This window comes from Melospiza melodia, chromosome 25 (assembly GCF_035770615.1).
Source record: "Melospiza melodia melodia isolate bMelMel2 chromosome 25, bMelMel2.pri, whole genome shotgun sequence".
Classification (NCBI taxonomy): Eukaryota; Metazoa; Chordata; class Aves; order Passeriformes; family Passerellidae; genus Melospiza; species Melospiza melodia.
The window spans coordinates 9021302-9032650 of record NC_086218.1 but is presented as its reverse complement, the minus strand read 5'-3'; the positions used below and the strand labels follow the sequence as shown (position 1 = coordinate 9032650).

Here is an 11349-nt window from a genome sequence, read left to right as displayed (position 1 = left end):
CGGGGTGCAGCACTGCCCTGCCTCGAGCTTTGGGGTGCTGCTCCTGCCCCCCGTTCTCCTGCCCGGGCCGGGACCCCTCTGGGGCACTGCCCCCCTCCCGAGGGGCACTTGGGGGGCACCGCCCCACCGAGCGCTGATGGGGGGATGGAGAAGGGAACCAGGGCTCGGTGTTGTGATGGGGGGAAGGAGAAAGGAACCAGGGCTCGGTGTTGTGATGGGGGGAAGGAGAAAGGAGCCGGGGCTCGGTGTTGTGATCTGGGGAAGGAGAAGGGAACCAGGGCTCGGTGTTGTCATGGGGGGAAGGAGAAAGGAGCCGGGGCTCGGTGTTGTGATCTGGGGATGGAGAAGGGAACCAGGGCTCGGTGTTGTGATGGGGGGAAGGAGAAAGGAGCCGGGGCTCGGTGTTGTGATGGGGGGAAGGAGAAGGGAACCAGGGCTCGGTGTTGTGATCTGGGGAAGGAGAAAGGAGCCGGAGCTCGGTGTTGTGATCTGGGGATGGAGAAGGGAACCAGGGCTCGGTGTTGTGATCTGGGGATGGAGAAAGGAACCAGGGCTCGGTGTTGTGATGGGGGGAAGGAGAAGGGAACCAGGGCTCGGTGTTGTGATCTGGGGATGGAGAAGGGAACCAGGGCTCGGTGTTGTGATGGGGGGATGGAGAAGGGAACCAGGGCTCGGTGTTGTGATCTGGGGATGGAGAAGGGAACCAGGGCTCGGTGTTGTGATCTGGGGATGGAGAAGGGAACCAGGGCTCGGTGTTGTCATGGGGGGAAGGAGAAAGGAACCAGGGCTCGGTGTTGTCATGGGGGGAAGGAGAAAGGAACCAGGGCTCGGTGTTGTGATGGGGGATGGAGAAAGGAGCCGGGGCTCGGTGTTGTGATGGGGGGATGGAGAAAGGAGCCGGGGCTCGGTGTTGTGGTGGGGGGAAGGAGAAGGGAACCAGGGCTCGGTGTTGTGATGGGGGTAAAGGAGAAAGGAGCCGGGGCTCGGTGTTGAGATGGGGGGAAGGAGAAAGGAGCCGGGGCTCGGTGTTGTGATCTGGGGATGGAGAAAGGAGCCGGGGCTCGGTGTTGTGATGGGGGGAAGGAGAAAGGAGCCGGGGCTCGGTGTTGTGATGGGGGGATGGAGAAAGGAGCCGGGGCTCGGTGTTGGCCTCACCCCCACGGCCGGGCTGTGCTCCCGCAGCCCGGGAGCCCGTCCAGGAGCAGCGAGGGTGGAATTACACCTTCTCTGGGGAGGAGGAGGAGGAGGAGGAGGAGGAGGGGGAGGAAGGCTCCGGTATCTCCAGGTGGACGCTTGGCAGGCGCCCATCACCCCTGGCGCCGTTCCCAGGGCCGTGTCCCGCCTCTGCCGGGGGTCCCGGCCCCCTCCCCACTTCACCCCCCGAGACCCCGGGAGCCGCCGGTAATGGAATCCAGCCGTGCCCCCCGCCCCCGCCGGAGGAATCTCCGCTTTGCCCGGAGCCCTGGGGACGGCTCCGCTTCGCCTCGGCCTGGGGGAGCTCTGGGGGGGCTCCGGGACTCCCACAAATGGGGGGAGAGGGGGGCTGGGGCTCCACAGCGGCCCGGGGGTCCCGGAGGGAGGCGCCCCCTCCCCGGAGCTCGGCTGCTCTCGGAACAAAAGCGAATTGCGGAGCTGGGGCGGAGGGGCCGCCGTGGCTGAGTGACCCCAAAAGTGCTCCGGGGGGCTGAGCCCCCCCTCCCGCAGCTCCGCCTGGGTGGTGCCGCGCTCCCGGCGCCGCTAATCCGGCACTAATCCCGCCCGGTGACCCCGCCGCCCCCCCGGGCCGGGCAGGGGGCCGGGCTGGCCCCTCGCCTTTCATGCGCGGAGACAAAGCGGGCGATGAATGCGCGACCCTGGGGGGCCCCCGCCCCTCACCCCGGAATTTTTCACCGGGCATTTTTCTGCAAGCTGAGCTTGGGATGGGTGTGGGGGAAGCGCGTTTGTCTCATTCGTGCGGGGAGGGAGCGGGGAGGGGGCTTCGGTCTGCCTGAATACGGGGGGGGGGGGTCGCTGGGATGTCCCTAAAGGGGACAGAGGGACAGGGGTGTCCCTAAAGGGGACAGAGGGACAGGACAGGGGTCCCTAAAGGGGACAGAGGGACAGGACAGGGGTCCCTAAAGGGGACAGGACAAGGGTGTCCTAAAAGGGACAAGGGGACAGGACAGGGGTGTCCCTAAAGGGGACAAGGGGACAGGACAGGGGTCCCTATAGGGGACAAGTGGACAGGACAAGGGTGTCCCTAAAGGGGACAAGGGGACAGGACAGGGGTGTCCTTACAGGGGACAGGACAGGGGTGTCCCTAAAAGGGACAAGGGGACAGGACAGGGGTGTCCCTGAAGGGGACAGAGGAACAGGACAGAAGTGTCCCTAAAGGGGACAGAGGGACAGGACAGGGGTCCCTATAGGGGACAGAGGGACAGGACAGGGGTGTCCCTAAAAGGGACAAGGGGACAGGACAGAAGTGTCCCTATAGGGGACAGAGGGACAGGATAGGGGTGTCCCTAAAGGAGACAAGGGGACAGGACAGGGGTGTCGCTACAGGGGACAAGGGGACAGGACAGGAGTGTCCCTAAAAGGGACAAGGGGACAGGACAAGGGTGTCCCTAAAAGGGACAAGGGGACAGAAGTGTCCCTAAAGGGGACAGAGGAACAGGACAGGGGTGTCCCTAAAAGGGACAAGGGGACCCTGCTCGGTGCCTGGCACGGCTGGGGCACCACGCAGCCATGGTGCCAGGTGGGCTCTGACACACGGGCATCCCTGTGCCCAGCGTGGCAGGAGGGCAGACAATGCTGCCTGGGTGGCTCGGGGAGGAGCCCCGGGGGACAGGGACTGTCACTGTCACTGTCACCGCCCGCGCTCAGCCCGCCGGGCCGGGGGCTGGGCAGGAGCTCCCCCCTTCTCCCCTCGGCTGGCGGCCGGCCAGCATTGTTCTCCTCGCCGCCTCCTCCTCCTCCTCCTCCTCCTCCCCCCTGCAGCTGCAGCTGCCGCCGGAGCTTTCCTGGGTTCCAGGGAGGGAGGGAGGGAGCTCCAACCCCAAGCCCACAGAGCCCCCCCGGCCTGGGCTCTCCTGGGCAGGGCTGGGGGGGTTTCATCCCCATCCCACCGCGGAGGGGAGCCTGGGCCAGCACGTGGAGGGGGCAGGGGGATGTGGGATGCAGTTGCCCCCCATAACAGGGTAATTTTTTGGGGGGGGGTCCTCCTTATCAGCTCAGCAGCCCAGCTCTGTGCCGTGGCTGGGATCACTCATGGGGTGAGTGCAGGGTTGAAGCTTTTTGGGGTGAATCTGCCTCTGTTTGGGGTCTCCAAGGATGCTGGGATGATGCAGAGGGTCCTGGAAGGGACAAGGACAGGGAGAGGGACTGGGGGTACCCACAGGGTCAAGATTGTGTCCAGACAGGGGAGGAGAGCAGAGGAACAAAGTTCTGGGATGCAGTTGCCCCCCATAACAGGGTAATTTTTTTGGGGGGTCCCCCTTATCAGCTCAGCAGCCCAGCTCTGTGCCGTGGCTGGAATCATCCATGGGGTGAGTGCAGGGTTGAAGCTTTTTGGGGTGAATCTGCCTCTGTTTGGGGTCTCCAGGGACGCTGGGATGATGCAGAGGGTCCAGAAGGGCTCTGGAAGGGACAAGGACACAGAGAGGGACTGGGGTGTGCACGCAGGGGACAAGGGGGGCTGCAGGGCTGGCACGGGGGGGAGGGAACGGGACAGACCCCTCCCCAGGCAGGCCTGGGGTCTGCAGCACGAGGAGCAGCCGGGGCAGGGATGGCAGCAGCCGGAGCCGGTTGGGTAAGGATGGATGGGGAAACTGAGGCACGCCCGAGATCAAAGCGGGGCAGAGTCACTGCCCTGGGGCTAATGCTGCCCCACGCTCAACCCCACAGCCTGCCCCGTGTTCAACCCCACACCCTGCCCCATACACAGCCCCATGTTCAACCCCACACCCTGCCCCATACACAGCCCCATGTTCAACCCCACACCCTGCCCCACGCACAGCCCCATGTTCAACCCCACACCCTGCCCCATACACAGCCCCATGTTCAATCCCACACACAGCCCCACAGCCTGCCCCAAGCTCAACCCCACACCCTGCCCCAAACTCTGTCCCAGGCTAAACCCCACACCCTGCCCCATGTTCAACCCCACAGCCTGTCCCACACCCAACCCCATAACCTGCCCCACACCCCGTCCCATGTTCAACCCCACACCTGCCCCATGCTCAGCCCCACACATTGCTCAACCCCATAACGTGCCCCACACACTGTCCCGGGCTCTGTCCTATGTTCAACCCCACACCCTGCCCCACAAACTGTCCCATGTTCAACCCCACACCTGCCCCATGCTCAACCCCATAACCTGCCCCACACCCTGCCCCATGTACAACCCCACAGCCTGTCCCACACTCAACCCTGCACCCTTCCCCAGGCTCACCCCATAACCTGTCCCATGCTCAGCCCCACACATTGTCCCATGCTCAACCCCATACCCTGCCCCACACTCAACCCCACACGGTCCCATGTTTAGTCCCACAACCTGCCCCATGTTCAACCCCACACCCTGCCCCAGGCTCAACCCCATAACCTGCCCCAGGCACAACCCCAGAACCTGCCCCACACCCTGTCCCAGGCTTAACCCTACATCCTGCCCCAGAACCTGCCCCACAAACTGCCCCATGCTCAACCCCACACCCTGCCCCACACCCAACCCCATAACCTGCCCCAGGCACAACCCCAGAACCTGCCCCACACCCTGTCCCATGTTCAATCCCACACCTGCCCCATGCTCAACCCCATAACCTGCCCCACACACTGTCCCAGACTCTGTCCTATGTTCAACCCCACACCCTGCCCCACAACCTGCCCCATGTTCAACCCCACACCCTGCCCCACAGTGTGCCCCAGGCTCAACCCCATAACCTGCCCCACACCCTGCCCCATGTTCAACCCCATAACCTGCCCCACACCCTGCCCCACAGCATGCCCATGTTCAACCCCACACACCGAGTTGGGATTCGCATTTAATGCCAAGTATACAAAGTCACCACCCTCCTCATCTCTGCCCCACCCCCCAAAAAAAAAAAAAAAAAAAAAGAAAAACTTCTAAAATTCTTCCAAAAATAAATTAAAGGAAAGGGACGGGTCCCCCCCAACCCCTCCTGTCCTGTGCAAAGAGAAAAGAGCCACCCCCTCTGCATCCCAGGCCTACAACCAGGCTCCAGTAAGGAAAGAAACGGGCAAAGCAAGGAGCTGGGGGCCCGGGCAGCAGGTCCCCAGGGCGGGGGTGGGACTGGGGCACCTCCCCTGCTCCCCACGCTGCAGATGGGGAAACTGAGGCAGGGGCGGCGGGTACCCCCTGTGTTACTGCTCCAATCCAGCAGCGGCAGCTGGAGCCCCCCATGGCCGTGCCCCCCATGGCAGGGCAGGGGGCTCACCGGGCAGGGGGCTCACCGGGCAGGGGGCTCACCCGGCAGGGCAGGGGGGCTCTGCCGGCTCTGTGGGGCCGGGGAAGGTGCAGTGCTGTCGGAAAGGCGCCCTATATACATCCCTGAAGGTGGCAGCCCCTCCCCTGCCCCGCCCTGCGCCCCGCCTGCTGCCGGGCCCCACCCCGCTATGAGGTCTGGCACTGCACATGCTGCCTCATGCCGTCCTCGAAATCATCCTCGTGATAAGCTTCCCCCGCGTAGGGCCGCCGGCCCGGCCCGCTGTGAGCCGTGTAATCGCTGAGCTCCACCTCCTCCGTGTCCTCCGTGGCCATCACCTCCTCCTGCGGCGGGAAGAAGCCCTGCAGCTGCCGCAGGCGCTCGGTGGGGAGCCAGCCCGGCTCGGGGAACTTCACCTGAGGGCACACACACAGGAGCAACTTCACCTCGGGAAGGTGGCACGTGGGAGATGTGGAGTCTCAGCATCCTGGCCCCAGCTCACCTCGAACTGAAGGATGAGTTTTCCTTTCTGGAAGGGGCTCCTGTAGACGGGCATGCCCTCGTTGGGGATGCACTTGAGGTCCCCGGGTCGGATCACATCACCTGAGAGACAGAGATGAGGGTGACCCCGCTGGTGTGATGTATTGGTCTCCTTGAGCTAGGTCTTAGAAATTCTTGGAGATTTATCACACCCAAGATAGCTCAGCTGCCTTAGAAGGCATAGAATCAGCAGGATGGCTTCTGTGGTAGTGTTGGGAAGGCAAAACAACAAAACTCTTTACATAGAAAAGCAGAGTCAGGTGCAAGAGATCCTAAAACGCTTCACAAAAGTGATTATTTCCCTTGCTCTCTCCTTTTTCTACTAAATTGCTTAGGTGGGACTTTTAGCTCCTGTCCAACTGGCCATCATTAAGTTTGAGGTGAAATCCCCCGCGGAGGTGGGCACACCTCTTATGAGCTGTCTTTTTACCTAACTGAGGAGATAACCTGGGCTTTTCTCCTTTTCAACGAGACAAAGGACAGTTGTTTTGCCACTCCCATCAACAGGGGGCACATCCCTGTGGTGCTGTGCCCCTCCCAGGTGCCCAGTGCCCCTCACCTGGCGGGGAGGACACGAGCAGGGTGCGGTTGTCCAGGGTGTGGATCACCTGCCTGCACCCACACAGGGCGTCTGCCAGGCTGATCTCCCTCCTGACAATCAGGTCGTCACCGCTGCGCCGGAAAACAGGATGTTCCTTCTGATCCAGCACGATGATGATGTCCCCGGGCTCCAGGCCGGGCACCTGGTCCCCTTCCTCGTGGAAGGTGATTTTCTGCCCGTCCTTCATGCCTGTGAGGGGGGAGTGAAGGAGGCTCAGAGCCCGTGTGGTGTGGGATCTCAGCACCTCAGGATGGAGGTGCAGAGTGGCCGAGACCACCCTTGGGGGGCTCGGGAGTCCTGGAATGTTGCCAGAAGTGTCTGGTGGCTGGACTTTGATCCTGACAGGAGACGACACCTGTATGAGGATGGGAGGATTTCACTGGGATAAATGGTGAAGGGATAAGTTAATTAGAGTGTGAAACACAGGGTTTAGGATTTCTGTACAGGGGGGTCTAAAGAAGTAAGATGGAGGAATTGGGGCGTGTCCTCTTCTTCTTCTTCTTCTTGGCCTCCATCTTCTGTGGTGGTGGTGGCACTTTGGGATTGGTTCTTACTAGAAGTGCACCGGTTAATAAGGGTAGAAGGTATTGGGGAAAAATTATAAATATTGTACACGTAACTTCGGGTATAAAGATAAGTGACCGCCCCGGGGGCTCGCAGTGTGCTCATGGCTGACTTGCTGTGCAAACCTCTGTCGGGCCGAGAGAAAATCTTTTAGATAAACAATTAATAAACACCGAGACCGAGACAAGATCAGAAGTCTCTCCTCGTCCTTTGAAGCGCTGGGCTGTCCAAGGCCACCCTGGGCCTTTCCAGGCCACCTAAACAGCCGAGAAACCGACAGTGTGGCGCTTTGGGGTGACCCCTCCCCGTGCAGGCAGCAGTGCCTCACCTTTATCCAGGTGCACGCTGAGGATTTTCTTCTCTCGCACCACCTTGCGGCCGTTGCAGGTGAGGCAGCAGTCGCGGGGCCGGATCCACTCGCCCTGGCCCTGGCACTGCGAGCACACGGTCTGGATCTGCTGGATCATGCTGGGCCCCAGCTGGTGGATGCGAACCTCCATGCCCGAGCCGTGGCACTTGGGGCACCTCCTCTGCGCGCCCTCCCGCACCCCGCAGCCTGTGCCAGGGGGGAGGCAGGGGGTCAGATGTTGGGTTAGGGGGTGCTGGGGCGGCCCCTCAGCCCCTCACTCACCTCCACACTTGCGGCAGATGATGTTTTTCTGCAGGGACAGCTTCCGTGTGGAGCCGTTGTACAGATCCTCCAGCGACACAGACAGCTGGTGCACCACCGTCTTCCCTGGGCACGGGGAGAGCCTGGCTCAGCACCAGCCTTGTGCCAGCCCCAGACAGGCACTGGGCACTGCTCAGGCTCACCAGGTGAGCCAGCCCTGCTCCTTCCTCAAGGACACAGCAGGGACAGCTTCACTCCAAGCCTGGATGCCACCCTGGGGCAGTGGCGGGTCCCCAGCGTGGGCAGGGCACGGCTCCCACCCCGGGGCTCTCAGCCACCCCCAGCTGCTCCAGATGACTCCCTCGGCCTCCTAATTGCCCTGCAATTAACTCCTGCCGTCTCAGCAAGAAGCCGGCAGAGTCACCGTGTCCCTGTGACCCGGGCCCGAGTCACCGGGCTGGCCCCGCGTCCTTGCTGCCACCCCGGGGCTGCTGCGGGGACTCAGCCCAGCCCCGGGGCCGGGGACGGCGGGGGAAAGCCGGGACAGGCACAGGGAAGGGCCCTTTGAAGAGAAAGTAATGAGGGTGGTGAGGAGCTGCAGCGGGCTGTGCCGCAGGGGCAGAGACGGCCTGGGGAGCCCGGCTGGATCCCTGAGCCAGTGCCATGCTGGGGACCAGGCTCCTGCCACCCCTGAGCCAGTGCCATGCTGGGGACCAGCCTCCTGCCACCCCTGAGCCAGTGCCATGCTGGGGACCAGCCTCCTGCCACCCCTGAGCCAGTGCCATGCTGGGCACCAGGCTCCTGCCACCCCTGAGCCAGTGCCATGCTGGGGACCAGGCTCTGTGACCCCCTGAGCCAGTGCCATGCTGGGCACCAGGCTCCTGCCACCCCTGAGCCAGTGCCATGCTGGGGACCAGGCTCTGTGACCCCCTGAGCCAGTGCCATGCTGGGCACCAGGCTCCTGTCCCCTGAGCCAGTGCCATGCTGGGCACCAGCCTCCTGCCACCCCTGAGCCAGTGCCATGCTGGGCACCAGCCTCCTGCCACCCTGAGCCAGTGCCATGCTGGGGACCAGGCTCTGTGACCCCCTGAGCCAGTGCCATGCTGGGGACCAGCCTCCTGCCACCCCTGAGCCAGTGCCATGCTGGGGACCAGGCTCCTGCCACCCCTGAGCCAGCTCTGTGCTGGGCACCAGGCTCCTGCCACCCCTGAGCCAGTGCCATGCTGGGGACCAGGCTCCTGCCACCCCTGAGCCAGTGCCATGCTGGGCACCAGCCTCTGTGACCCCCTGAATCAATGTCACACTGCATTTGGGTGCCAGTCCCTTCCCAGTCACGCTTCCCAGCAGTCCCTTGTCCTCCAAACCAGTGCTGTGGTGGGCACCAGCCCCATCCCACCAAGAGGTGCCAGCAGGTTTGTCACCTCCTGTCACCTCACAGTGCTCCCACCAAGAGGTGCCAGCAGGTTTGTCACCTCCTTATGGCGCTGATCACCAACCCCCTGCCACCAAAATGTCCCAGCAAGTTTGTCTTGGCCACCTCTTCATGGAACGGGGCACCAACCCCCTCCCACCAAAATGTCCCAGCAAGTTTGTCACCTCTTCATGGTAGTGGGCACCAGCCCCCTCCCACCAAAAGGTCCCAGCAGGGTTGTCACCTTTTGAGTGACCATCATGCTCCAGACCCAAAAGCTCCCAGCAGGCTGTCACCTCCTATCATCTCCTCCCATCAAGCGGCGCCAGCAAAATTGTCACCTCCTCACGGCGCTGGCCACCCTCCCACCCACCCCAAGGTCACCAGCAAGTCCCTCACCCCTCACCTCTCCTGTCTGCCCGGCCTCGCATCCTCACTCCCCCTCCAAAGAAGAGGTCGAAGATGTCCATGGGGGAGCCGAAGCCGCCGCCTCCCCCGCGGCCCCCCAGGCCTCCCTCCTTCATGGCTCGCTCTCCTCCGCGGTCGTACAGCGCCCGTTTGTGGGCATCCGACAGCACCTCGTAGGCCTGCGAGATCTGCTTGAACTGGGGAGGGCACACAGGGGTCAGCTGGGCATGGGGAGGCTCGGGGAGGGGCTGGGGGGGCCGCACGTACCCGCTCGCCCTCGCTGGGGTTCTTGTCGGGGTGGTAGCGCAGTGCCAGGCGCCGGTATGCCCGCTTGATCTCGTCCAGGCTGGCGGCCGGCCGCACGCCCAGCAGGTCGTAGTAACCCGTCTCCTTCACCATCTTCCCGGCTGCTGTGACGTGCTGGTGACGGGACAGGGCTGTGAGCGTGGCACTGCCAGCTCACGGTGAGCTCTGAGTGACCCCCAAACCCCGCTGGGTGAGCCCTGCTGGCTCCTTGCCTCAGTTTCCCCGCAGCGGGACAGGGGGTGGTGACAACAACGCGACGGCCAGACCCCAAGCAGGGCTCCTGCAAATGGACCCCAAATCCCGTCCCCCCCAAACGCTTTGATCCCTGCTCTCCCTCTACACAGCCCTGCCTCAGTTTCCCCACAGTGTGACAGAGTGGTGACAATAACCCCACACAGAACTGCTGCAAGCGGACCCCAAAATCCCGTCCCCCAAAATGCTTTGATCCCTGGTGTCCCTCACGCACAGCGGGTGACACGGCATGTCCGAACCGGTGCCACCGGGGACAGCCGGGCACCGCACGGGGGTCCGGCAGTGAGGGGCGGGCTCGGGGGTGCCCGGTGCCCCCCGGGGCCGTGTGTCACAGCCGATAAGCCCCGCGTGGGGTGGGGACACGTTTATCTTGCGACACGGGGAGCGCTCGGGTAAATAACCCCGGCTTCCCACTCCGGACCGGGTCCCCGGGACCGCAGCGGCGTCTGTTCACCGGGGCCGGTCCGGTGCAAGGCGGGATCCCCTTGGCTGGAGCGGGGTCTGTCCCCCGTGTCCCCCGGGGCCGGTTCGTCCCAAGGCGGGATCCCCTTGGCTGGAGCGGGGCCTGTCCCCCGTGTCCCCCGGGGCCGGGCCCCTCAGGCCGGGTCGCTCCAGCCCAGCAGCCCCGTGAGGGGCGGTTCGGCCCCTCAGGTCGCGCACTGCGAGTACCGGGCAGAGGTGACACGGTGACAGCCCGTCCACAGCCGCGGAGATCCCCACACCTCACACCGGAGCGGCGGAGCGGACCCGAACCCGGTACTCGCGGAGGAGGGGTCGCCTCAGAGCCCCCCCGGAGCCCTGCAGGCCCTCAGGGCACCGCGAGCAGCCGCCTCAGGGCTGTGCGGGCCGGGCTCGCCGCTGACACGGGTGGGGCGGGGGTCGCAGGGAGGCTGGGGAGGTCCCGGGGGGCTCCGGGGGTCGCGGCGGGGTCCCGGGGCCGCCCCCCCCTCACTCACCGCCGCCGCCGCTCCGCCGCCGTCTCCGAACTCTCTGGAAGCCGCCGCGCTGACCCCGCCCCCTCCGCGCCGCACGCCGCGCCCATTGGTGGAAACGCCCTCCTGCGCCCGCCCATCACCCTGCGGGCGCGGCGCTGATTGGCTGTAGGGGCGGTGCTTGCCCGCTCGGGAGGCGGGGCGCCGCTTCGCGTTGCGATTGGCTGAGACAGCGGCTGGGTGTTGACTCCTGGTCTCTCATTGGCTGGGAGCGGGTGGCCAATCAGAGGGGAGAGTGGGGAATGCAG

General features: G+C 64.2%; 1 protein-coding gene across 1 annotated transcript; it reads right to left on the bottom strand.

The window, feature by feature from the left end:
• Positions 1–5086: 5086 nt before the first annotated feature.
• Positions 5087–11119, bottom strand: LOC134429448 (dnaJ homolog subfamily A member 1-like). Its single transcript, XM_063176622.1, has 8 exons — positions 11066–11119; positions 9819–9971; positions 9550–9748; positions 7754–7858; positions 7451–7678; positions 6517–6747; positions 5920–6020; positions 5087–5833 (listed from the first exon to the last, which is right to left on the bottom strand). Exons 2-8 carry the CDS (start codon positions 9948–9950, stop codon positions 5606–5608), a joined length of 1224 nt encoding a protein of 407 aa, XP_063032692.1. The 5' UTR covers positions 9951–9971; positions 11066–11119; the 3' UTR covers positions 5087–5605.
• Positions 11120–11349: the final 230 nt, after the last annotated feature.